Raw genomic sequence first — 10,247 nt, forward strand, 5'->3', positions numbered from 1 at the left:
CGAGCCCGTGGCCGTCCCCCTCGGCACCCCGCACCCCTAGGCACTCCAGCCACCGGCACAGCCGCACTCGGACCCCTCGGGCGGGCGCGCAGGGCAGAGGCTGAAGTGCGAGGCACTTGTCACTGTCGGAGGCGGCAGAAGCACCTGGCTGGGACACACAGCGAAGCGAGGACAGCGGCTGAATGGGGGCAGCGGGGTTTTGGGGGACACCGAAGGAGATCGGGCCAGGTGCAGCGGGGGCCCTTTCGGAGGCTGCACGACCCCACACCTCTGCCTTGTGCCCCGCGGGAGTTGGCGGCGGCACACCAGGTATGAGCTGATGGCCGCCGTCTCTCTCCCTGACAAAACGGTGCTGGGCCCTTGGGGACAGACCACAGAAGCACAAGCAGCTTTCCTGGCCCCAGGAAACGGGGTCAAGGGCTTTCACCAGCAGCCTTAGGACGCTGAAACCAAGCCAGGACCCCCGTGCACCGCACCAAGCCCGGGTTCCAGTTCCATCCCCCCACCCCAAAGCTGGACTTAGACCAGAGACCACACTTGTCCACCACAACTTCCTTGCAAAAACCCTCAGCTCACCCGAGGGCCAATGGAAATTTATTAATTTTTTTGTCCTTTTCCATCTTTCCCCAAGTGGCTTTTCCTTGCAAAATGCCTGACATGACACCAGAGGGGAACCTGGGAGCGGGGAGGCACCCCAAGGGGCAGCCCAGGGACTTAAATACAAGCTGGAGGGCAGGGCACAGGTGGGACAGGCAAGAGACAGCACGAAGGACATGGCTTCTCAGGGAGACCAAAGACTTGCTTTCCTGCAGGAAGCAGCTGTGCCAGAGGGCAGGGGACTAGGATCCTGGGTGCAGAGTGGATGAGCAGAGAGGCCCCAATCCCGGATGGAACCCGTATTTCCCAGAGAAGTAGCGGCAGGGGATGAGGCCCTTCCCTGGTGGTCTCCAGAGACCCGGGGGAGTGAGCCAGACGCGCTGCCTCGGGGCAGGGGAGGAGGTGCTAGCAGAGGGTTAAGGCTGGTGCCCAGCCTCTGGCACAGTGGGCCTTCTGCCTCTGCCTGACGTGGGGACAAAGGGGCACACTGGGCAGACAGCGCATGGGTCTGTCTCTGGAAGGCCACAGGGTGGCAGGAGCAGACTCCCTCCAGGCTCAAGACACAAGCCCAGTGCCGCTACCCACCCACCCGCCCTAGATATACTCAGACCCCACTGCAGCTGGACGGCTGGAGCTGGGAGTGCGGGAGGGGAAAGCAGGCAGTGGGGAGAGCAAAGGGTGGGCTGCTGGGCCCCTGTGGCCTCCATGCCTGTCCTGAGGTCCAGCCCAGGGCCCTGGATCCCAGGTCCTGGATCCCCTGGCCACTCTCCTGGCCCTGGGCACTGACTGCAGCCAGGGCAGTAGAGGCCGGGGAGACCTCAGCTCTTGGGCAGAAGGAGAGCAGGAAGAAGGGGAAGGAGAGAAACCCAGTGCAGCATACATGGGGGTGGAAGGGAGACCAACCAGAAGAGCCCTCGTTCCAAAGAAAGGTGTGTAGGGGGGCATCTTGGAAAGTCACCTAGAGGCAGCAGCAGAGCAGGCCCCTGCCCTGCCTGACCACAGGTCCTGAGTGTCCTCCCTTAGGGACCCTGACAGAACTGGGGCTCAGGGCAGCAGGCAGATGGGCCAGAGGGAGATGGGGAGCTCAGGACACCCCAAAGCCACAGACTCAAATGCCCCAGGAGAGGGAGAGGGAGGCACCTCCTGCCCCCGCCAGGGACATCATCTGGAGAAGGTGCCCCCTCCTGTCCCACTCCATGTGCCCCTCCTAGCAACAGCCACCGCCAGCCGGCTTTACAGGGGTGCTGTCGATCTTGAGATTGGGCCGCTCGCCCCCGGAGGCTGCTCCGGGCCCCATCCGCTTTTTGATCTCAGCAGCCATGGTCATGAACGCCTGCTCGACATTGGTGGCGTTCTTGGCACTCGTCTCCAAGAAGGGGATGCCCAGAGAGTCTGCAAACTCCTGACAAGGGAGAGGAGAGAAGAGGAGGGGAGAGCAGGGTGAGGGGCAGGAGGCCCCAGCGCCCCTACCCCGGGCAGACCGGCCCATCTGCTACCTTGGCTGTGGTGTTGTCCACCACCTTCTTGGTGGTGAGGTCGCTCTTGTTGCCCACCAGGAGCTTATTAACGTTCTCGCTGGCGTAGCGGTCAATCTCCTGCAGCCACTGCTTCACGTTGGCGTAGGACTCCTAAAGGGGGCCAGGGGCCAAAGTTATTTTGCTCCCAACTGTCACCCCTATCCCAGACCTGGAGAACAAGACCTTCTCTCAGGGGAACAGCTCTGGGCCCCTTGAGTCCTCGGCTCAGGGATGCAGAGGAAGCCCTCTGCTCCAGGCTGAACCTTCCTCCCTGCCCTCTTCTTCATCCAAGACCCAGAAGAGCCCCAGCAGCCTGCCAGCTGCCCCAGCACCTCAACAGCTGCCCCAACCCAGGCCTGCCAGCTCTGCTCCCTGCAGCTGTCTCTGCCTGAGACACTGGCAGGCCTAACCACATGTGAGAAGCAAAGAGAGAGCGGAGGGGAGACAGGAACAGAGAGTAACAGGTCTGCAAGAGTTACAGTTCCCACCGTGGCCTGAAACTCCCTTTAAGGTTTGTAGCCTTGGAGCGCAGGAGGTCGAGGGTCCTCTCAGAGGTGGCCCTGGCCCATGGTGAGACAGGACTCCTGGGAACAGCCTAAAATTCATCCTACTTTTGGCACCAACAGCCTTATTACCCGGCTTCAGACTCTTCCAGCAGCTTGCCCCTACCCTACACACAAAGGACAGGACTTTCAGGAAAGTGCTCAAGCTAGTGCCACCTTTCCTCCTTAGGAGCCAGAGGCCTGATGACATCACATTGGCTCAAACTTAGACCTCTTGCCATGTTCCAAGTTGGGTCCTGCACTAAGTGCTGGGGACAAAGGGGGAAATCATACCTGGGTCCTGCCCTAACACATTCACGGGACAGTAGAGGAATAGACCAGGCCACACACAAGGGCAAAACAGGTTAGAAGGCAGGGACCGGGGAGCCTCCAGACCACCTCTGCTTGAGGTGGGAGCAACAGCAGGCCTAAGCCTGCAGGTGGGAACTGGCCTTGTGCAGGAGAGGTGCCAGCTGGGGAGTCAGGAGGTGCCAGGTCACTGAATGGGAGGGGCATGGTGTCTCTGGGGAATGGGAGGAAGTGGAATGTTGCTGGGATGCACTCAAGAGGGACGGGGAAAGGGGAGAGAGGGGAGAAGGGATGGGGGAGGACAGAGGGGGGAGTGGGGAGAGGCCAGAGCACAGACTGTCTCAGCCTGGCTAAGTCTTGGACAACCAGGAGCCAGTGGGAGTTTTCTCAGGCCAGAAGCAGCAAGATCACACCTGTGCTCTGGAAAGCTAGTCCTGACAGGAGACAGAGGCCAGATCAGACCAGCAAGATGGAGACCAACTGGGAATGGTTGGAATAACCCAGGGAAGAGAATGTGGACCAAGCCAGGGAAGCACACAGGATTTAGACCACTGCTGCTGAAGGCCTGGCTCAGCCATTTACTGTGTGACCTCAGGTATGTCACCTGACCACTGTGAGCCTCAGTTTCCTCATTTCTATAAACAGTACCTCCCAGAAGGGCTGTTGTGAGCATGAAGAGAATGAACGCAGGCTTGTCTCATAACAAGTGCTTAACTAGCAAGAGCTGCTTATTATCCTCATCACTGCTATGATCATGAGGGGACAGATTTGAGGAAGATGATGGGGAGAGAATAGAGGGGACTTGAGACTGACTGGATGGGGGAAGGAAGAGTTTTCTGGTCAGCCTGACAAGAATTGTGTCACAAAGATGGGGATGCAGCTGGGCATGGTGGTGTGCACCTATAGGCTGAGGCAGGAGGATCCCTTAAGTCCAGGAGGTTAAGGTTACAATGAGCTATGATCACACCACTGCACTGCAGTCTGGGTGACAGAGTGAGACCCCACATCTTAAAATAAATAAAAATATTAAAAATGTGGATGGAGATGCTAGTTTGGGGAGAGACAGTGAGGCCAGTGCTGGACATCTGAGTTCTGCAGAGACTGCTTGAGGCGGGGGAAAGGGTGTGCTCAAAAGCCAAGAGCCCTCCAAAACTGGCTTTGCCCTTCCTGTGAGACTGGAGGCAAGTTACTTAACACCTCTCCAAGCAAGTTTCCTCATCTGGAAAACACAAACCCCACCATTTAGTTTACTAGAGAAGATCATGAAGATCAGAATTAATACAGATGCAAAGTGCCAGTGTAGACAGAGACAGAGGAGGGAAGCCACAGCCACGGCTGTCAGATGCAGGAATCACAGAAGACAAGGCAGAAGCAAACCACAGAGTGGCCCCAGTCATGCACGAGAGTAAGGAGGAGAGTCCAGGGCAGTCGGGAAGCACCAAACACAGGGTGATGGGAGGCAGCACTGGACAAACCAGCAAACAGGCATTGACAATAGAGAATCAAGTGCTGCAGGAGACTGAGGAGCTAGGGATGGTACACTTTTCAAGGAGAGAGAAGAGAACAGAGTTCAAAGCCATGAGAGGTCAATCTGCTGAAATGAGGTCACTGGATACATGGCAGTCAGGTGGGCCTTGGTAACCTGTCTGGGTGGTATGTAGCTTCCCCACAGCTCGTCCAGAGCTGAGGATATCATGAGTCCCTGGTGAGCTAAAGAGCCCGGCTGCTCCTCAGACAGGGACTCTTACCAGCCCCACGGCTGATTTAAGATTCTCTTCATCCCCAGGGCTCGGCCCTGTTAAGCAACATTTGGTAGACAAAACCAAAGCAGGTGGAATGAGCCATCCAGGTTTTCTGTCTTTGCCACGGGACTAGCGGAAGGACCCTCGGCAAGTCACCTCACCATCCTGAGCCCAACTCCTCACCTGTGTGATGGGAACATAACACAGACCTCTTCTGAGCATCAGAGACAATCTGAGGCCTGGGCCAGGTTCTGTAAACTATAAGGTTTCATGGAACCATTTCCGGATCTTGCTACCACCACTGTCAGTCACATGGGACTAACACTGCTGCTGGAGGCACAGAGCTTCTGGATCTCTGCTTGCATTGGGCCCAGAGCTCAAGCCTCCTCACTTCTTTGTTTAAGGCCCTCTAATTGTCCCCCTGCACTGTGTCTTCACACAGGAAGCCACAGGCCCATCACAGGAGCCCACCGCCTGACTGAACTCCCATAACACACAGGTGCCCAGAAGCTCTACAATAAGGTGGTAAGTTTGGCTTGGCGGGGAGGGAAGGTGTGAGGGCTTGTCCTGCCAGAACCTGCAAACAGGGCCTTGGGAGGATCCATTTCTGTGGTTGTTTCCCTTCTTGTGAAATGAGTCCAAGTACAGTCACCTATTTTTTTCTTTTTCCTAGTTAGTTCCCGTAAGCAGACAAGTACAGTGTCTTTTCCAGGAGGCATCAGGAAAGAGAAGATGGAAGGAGGAAAAAGAACAGTCAAAGACCTAAGGCTAAGGAGGCCAAGCTGAGGATGGCTAGTCCAGGAGTACCTGGTCAGTGACGTCATACACCACGATGATGCCATGAGCCCCCCGGTAGTAGCTGGAAGTGATGGTCCGGAACCGTTCCTGGCCCGCTGTGTCCCACTAAGAGACAGTAGGCAGAGGAGCAGGTCAGCTGGGGTCCAGATGCCCAGAGTCCCTTCCCTCCCAAGGCGGATACCTCTGTACCAGGGATTTTGGGAAGAGCGACACTCACAATCTGAAGTTTGATAGTTTTGCCATCCAGCTCGATGGTTCGGATCTTGAAGTCCACCCCGATGGTGCTGATGTAGCTCTCTGTGTACGTGTCATCCTGGAAGTTCAGGGGCCAGTGAAATCATGGGAGTAAATGAGGTGAGGCTCACTTGGAAAGCCTCCCTCCAGCTTCCAGCCCCAGCTGGGTCTCCTAACTACCAAGCCCCAATTCCCAGCACCCAGCTGGCCAGCCTTGTGTCTTGCTCAGGGCAGATGTGCTGCTGGCAGGTCTTACAGCTTCACCCCGGTTCCCAGATCTTGTGACTACTGTGCTCTGGGTGGTCCCTTCTCCCCCCAGCTGCCAGTCAGGACCCCAGGTAGATGGTATGGGAGGCTTCTTACTCACAGCAAACCGCAGGAGCAGGCATGACTTGCCCACGCCTGAGTCGCCAATCAAAAGCAGCTTAAACAGGTAGTCACTGGAGAGAGAGGATGGGAAGGCGTGAAGGGAGGCAGGGAGCTCACCTACCATCATCCTGGAGTCACAATTAGAGGATTCCCCCACCCCACAAGGCATCCCTTGGTTTATTTTTTTTAGCAATAAGGTCTCACTCTGTCACCCAGGCTGCAGTGCACTGAAGTGATCACGGCTCACTGCAGCTTCTACCTTGCAGGCTCAAAGTGATCTTCCCACCTCAGCCTCCTGAGTAGCTGGGACTTCACGTGTCCACCACCACTTCTAACTAATCTTTTTTTTTTTTTTTTTCCTCTGAGACGGAGTTTTGCTCTTGTTGCCCAGGCTGGAGTGCAATGGCGTGATCTTGGCTCACTGCAACCTCCGCCTGCCGGGTTCAAGCAATTCTCCTGGCTTGGCCTCGCGAGTAGCTGGGATTACAGGCACCCGCCACCATGCCTGGCTAAGTTGTGTATTTTTAGTAGAGACAGGGGTTTCACCATGTTGGCCAGGCTCGTCTCAAACTCCTGACCTCAGGTGATCCACCTGCCTCAGCCTCCCAAAGTGCTGGGATTACAGGTGTGAGCCACCACTCCCGGCCCCTGGCTACTCTTTTTATGTTTTGTAGAGACAGGGTCTCACTATGTTGCCCAGGCTGGTCTCAAACTCCTGGGTTCAATCGATTCACCTGCCTTGGCCTCTAAAAGTGCTGGGATTACAGGGGTGAGCCTGTTCATCCTTTGGCGTGGAATACTTGATGCTCGCCAGATCTTCCCACCAGTCCCGGTCAGGGAGGGCTGATGCCTCCCTCCAGAAAAAGCTAGCCCAAAGGGCTCTCAGCTTGCTGAGTCTAAATTCTCACTTTATGGAAAAAGAAATCAAGACACAGAGAGGGACGTGACCTGCCAAGGCGACAGAGCTGGATAGCCTACCCTGATTTCTGAGACTTCATGGTTTGGTACAGTAGGGGCTATTTAGGGAATCCCCAGTACATGACCTGTGGTATGCGGAGGCCCCAGAAGTAGAAGTCAGGGCACAGTCTAGAACCTGTTAAGTGAAAAACCCATGTAAAGAGACTGATGGCCGGGTGCTGTGGCGTGTGCCTGTGGTCCCAGCTACTGGGGAGGGTGAAGCAGGAGGAGGATCCCTGGAGCCCAGGAGTGCATGACCAGTCTGGGTGATGTAGCACGACCCTGTCTCTCTCTTTTTTTTTTGAGACAGAGTCTCACTCTGTCACCAGGCTGGAGTGCAGTGGCACGATCTCGGCTCACTGCAACCTCCAACTCCCGGGTTCAAGTGATTCTCCCGCCTCAGCCTCCAGAGTAGCTGGGATTACAGGCAAGTGCCACCACACTTGGCTAATTTTTGTATTTTTAGTAGAGACGGGGTTTCACCATGTTGGCCAGGATGGTCTCGATCTTCTGACCTCGTGATCCACCCACCTCCCAAAGTGCTGGGATTACAGGCGTAAGTCACTGTGCCCAGTCCACCCCATCTCTTTGGAAACAACAACAACAAAACACCTGTTATGAAGTCACCAGGAAGAGGTGGTCAAGTTGCAATGAAAATTGCACTTAAGGCTGGGTGCAGTGGCTGACACTTGTAATCCCAACATTTTGGGAGCCCAAGGCACAAGGATCATTTGAGCCCAAGAATTTGAGACCAGGCTGGGAAACAGATGGAGACCCTGTCTTTACAAAAAATTTAAAAATGTGCCAGATGTGGTGGTGTACCTCTGTATTCCCAGCTACTCAGGAGGACAAGGCAGGAGGAATGCTTGAGCCCAAGAGTTGGAGACTGCAGTGAGCCATGATCGTGCCACTGTACTCCAGCCTGGGTGACAGAGAGAGATCCTGTCTCAAAAAAAAAAAAAAAAAGGTAAAAGGTAATCACATTTAATAATATTGAGTTCCAACTTATGACTGTGTGAAGTCACACAGTTGAGTTCCCTGTGTGAAGTACTTCAAATGCACCATCTCATTTAATCTTCACAACAGTCCAACGAAGTCAGTTTTATCATTGTCAACTAATGAGGAAACCAGAGGCCAGAGAAGGGAAGTGACTTGCCCTAACTTACACAGTTTTTCGCTTTAAGACTCAAACCAGGTTTGTCAGACTCCAAGTCCCTGCGAGAGCCTGCTGGTTCCCTTCTCTGTTCCCCTCCCAATCCAGCTCAGAGCTTCACCCTTCCCCAAGGAAATCTGAGACCTGGATGTGGAGGAGAAAAAGGAAGTGGCAGAAGAGGAAGAAGGTAACTGATACTTGGGGAAAACTATTAGTCCTGGGCATGAGATGTTGGGCCACCTACCCGCAGGGGGAGTGACCAAGAGTGAGGAGAGTTTGAAGACCAGAGAATCCCGCTGGAAGGGGGAGAGCAAATTCCATGTTCATCTAAACTTCACAAGCAGTGTGACAGCCAAGGGAAGGGGTGCGACGGTGGCGTTGGGGGCCTGAGCAAAAGCGAGGAGACGGCGGGAAAGGACGGACCGTTGGGAGCGACAGGTCAGCGCGACCCAGGCAAAGGGTAGGAGGCAGCCCCGGAAGAGAGGACCTGCGGGAGACGCGACCCAAGCGGCGCTTCTGGGCCTCCCGCTTAGTTGGCCAGTTTCTGGGCCAGCCCCAGGAGCCGGGCTTCAGGAGAAAGAGAAGGGTAAAGGGATTCACTGCCCGACCTAAAGGGCCCGAGCCTGAACCCGATACCAGAAACTATCTAAAGACGGGCTCCCAAACTCCAGGACAGTTGTCAAGCAGCAGGTGGGGAAACTGAGGCCTAAAGTGACCGGGACTGCGGGGTCATCTGACCGATAAGGCCTGGTAGGGCCGATGTCTCGGGCTCCAAGAGCTGCCCCTCAGGGTCGCCACGTCTGGGCCCCGGGTGTGAGAGCTCGGGGTGTTGAGCCGGGGTCCTGGGGCCCCTGGGGGGAGGGGCAGAACCCGGATGTGAGGGGGGGGTCAGCGGAAGAGGGACCCGGATGTGGGGGCGCCGCACAGTCCTGACCCGGGCCAGACAACCCCGGTAAGCGTACAGCCCCGTATTCGGGATCGAGGCTGCGCTGGACGGCGCGGGCGGGGCTCACTCACTATTCGGGGTTCATGGCGGCGGCGGCGGCCCGCTCGGTCGCTCCCAGTCGGCTCTGCTCCGCCTCCCGTTCCAAGATGGTGGCCGCTCCGCCCCAGAGGCCCCGCCCGCGACGCGCAGGCGCAAACGTCCTCTTCTCAGGCCTCGCCGCGCTGGTTCTCGGAACTTGTAGTCTGAGACGTTCTCCAACTCAGCCCCGCTGCGCAGGCGTAGTCGGGGAGCCGGTGCCTCCGTGCCCACTCCCATCACTACTGGCGCATTGCCTTCTGGGGCTTGTAGTTTGCACGCAGGACGCACCTAAGCTTGAGCACGGTGCTGGAAAGCCTGACGGCGTCTCGGTGTTTAAAAAGCTCAGTTTAGAGCTGGGCTTGGCACGTTTCACATCTGTCTGACGGAGACAGTCATCCTTACCCTCCCAATACCCACGTTGTGAACATTAAATGAGAATGTGGGATCTAGTAAGACTAGTAAAAGTTCACTTGTCCAGGGTTCCTCGTGTACTGGGCACTCCTAACTCGCAGCCGCGTGTCATCACCCGCATTTCAGACATGAAAAAACTGAGTCTCGGGAAACTCACTCAAAGTCAAAAACTTTGTGAAGAGCAGAGCTCGTAAGAGCCCGCAGTCTCCAGAACCCCACAAATGAAGGTTTTAGGGAAAGCCTGACTTGTGGTGCCCCCACGCAATTCCGGGGTGGGGCAGAATATCTGGGCCCAGCTGCGCTGCGCGGACAGCGGTTGAGCGAGACACACTGTCCCCCACTCACGCGCGACCCTTCCCGGCTCCACCCGTTTAGAGACGCGGGAGGGCCCCGACCTCCGCCTCAAAACAAGCCCGGCTCAGATTCAAACCGTCTTTATTTCTACAGCAACATCTGAAAATAGAGAGCAGCCGCCTCACCCGCAACAGGGGGAGCCCCTCCTGCCACCAAGGGACCGTCGCCGCCCCTCGCGAGAAGCTGCAGGCGTGGGAGAGGCGTGGCAGGATGGCTCGGTGGGCGGTGCCCGGGGCGGGG

The 10,247-nt window shown here is 56.4% G+C and overlaps 1 protein-coding gene across 3 annotated transcripts; it reads right to left on the reverse strand.

Moving 5' to 3' along the window:
• Nucleotides 1-551: 551 nt before the first annotated feature.
• RAB1B (RAB1B, member RAS oncogene family) lies at nt 552-9,402 on the reverse strand. Of its 3 annotated transcripts, XM_011942443.1 has the most exons (6): nt 9,236-9,402; nt 6,107-6,179; nt 5,723-5,818; nt 5,515-5,610; nt 2,094-2,225; nt 552-1,999 (listed from the first exon to the last, which is right to left on the reverse strand). In XM_011942443.1, the coding sequence occupies exons 1-6, from the start codon at nt 9,247-9,249 to the stop codon at nt 1,805-1,807; spliced, it is 606 nt and encodes a 201-aa protein (XP_011797833.1). In that variant the 5' UTR covers nt 9,250-9,402; the 3' UTR covers nt 552-1,804. The 3 variants fall into 3 exon arrangements, with proteins under 3 accessions (XP_011797833.1, XP_011797834.1, XP_011797835.1); XM_011942444.1 differs by lacking the exon at nt 5,515-5,610 and having other exon boundaries at nt 9,236-9,390; XM_011942445.1 differs by lacking the exons at nt 2,094-2,225; nt 5,515-5,610 and having other exon boundaries at nt 9,236-9,390.
• Between the last annotated feature and the right edge of the window lie 845 nt (nt 9,403-10,247).

This window comes from Colobus angolensis, unplaced genomic scaffold (genome assembly GCF_000951035.1).
Source record: "Colobus angolensis palliatus isolate OR3802 unplaced genomic scaffold, Cang.pa_1.0 Scaffold21, whole genome shotgun sequence".
Lineage (NCBI taxonomy): Eukaryota > Metazoa > Chordata > Mammalia > Primates > Cercopithecidae > Colobus > Colobus angolensis.